The following is an 838-nucleotide window of genomic DNA, read 5'->3' as shown; positions in this document are numbered from 1 at the left end:
CTTACGTTTTACACCACGAGAACGTAAAATTTCACGCTTCAAATACCGCTCTATATCGCGCAGTTCGTACGATCCTTCGGGAATCACAATTTCCTCATTGGCGAAATAAAGCTTGTTGTTTGTCGAATTTACATTCGGTAGAGTGTAGTATGTTTCAAAGTCAGTTAGACCGAGCTCGTAATCGCCATCGCTCAAATCTACCGCCGGAAAATAGCTCACGGCTAGAACACTACTCTTGCCCGTCAGCGTAAACGTCAGCGACATGTTTGAACGAATACTGAGTTAAACCTCGCAATGTTAGTCTTTAAATTGTTTATCACTCGTCGGTAGAAACTGTAGACACAACTGTCCGCAATTGCTCTGATTGTAACGTTGATAAGGTATGTGATTGTACCGGATTACACAGTTTGTTAGATATCGCTCGAGTTCCTTCGGCGGCCGGAGGTTACCAAAACTGTCGAAAGATATGACACGATTCCCTCTTTTCGCATACGCTACCCAATGCGTACCGGATCCCTCAGCGTTGTCTAGATTCACGATACCGCTCTCGTTTCGACGTACTCCTTCCAACGGTAATGTCGTACGCATAAAGGTACCTCTGAAATACGGAATGCGCATACGTTTTGCAAGTTGTAGCAGTTGCACGTTGGTAGTTACACCCGTTGGTATTTTTAACGTCTCATCGACGTTTTTTTTTTTCTGTTTACTACTCCTCGTCCACGCTTGTAGGGAGCGAGATAAACACCGTGACTTTCCATGACGCGATTATGACGTCGCATTTCTTCCAGTTGACGCTCCGCTGCTCTGCTATCATTTACAGCCTTGGCGACTCCCGCCG

The 838-nt window shown here is 45.6% G+C and overlaps 1 protein-coding gene across 1 annotated transcript in view; it reads right to left on the bottom strand.

Moving 5' to 3' along the window:
- LOC108776362 (uncharacterized) overlaps nt 1-264 on the bottom strand; it is a 2277-nt gene extending 2013 nt beyond the window's left edge. Inside the window, exon 1 of the mRNA XM_018542961.1 lies at nt 47-264. Coding sequence (XP_018398463.1) covers nt 47-264 — 218 coding nt within the window. The remainder of the gene's footprint in view (nt 1-46) is intronic.
- Nucleotides 265-838: the final 574 nt, after the last annotated feature.

This window comes from Cyphomyrmex costatus, unplaced genomic scaffold, assembly GCF_001594065.2.
Source record: "Cyphomyrmex costatus isolate MS0001 unplaced genomic scaffold, Ccosl1.0 scaffold358, whole genome shotgun sequence".
NCBI classification, from domain to species: domain Eukaryota; kingdom Metazoa; phylum Arthropoda; class Insecta; order Hymenoptera; family Formicidae; genus Cyphomyrmex; species Cyphomyrmex costatus.
The sequence above is the reverse complement of the archived record's forward strand: the minus strand, read 5'-3'. Positions and strand labels throughout refer to the sequence as shown.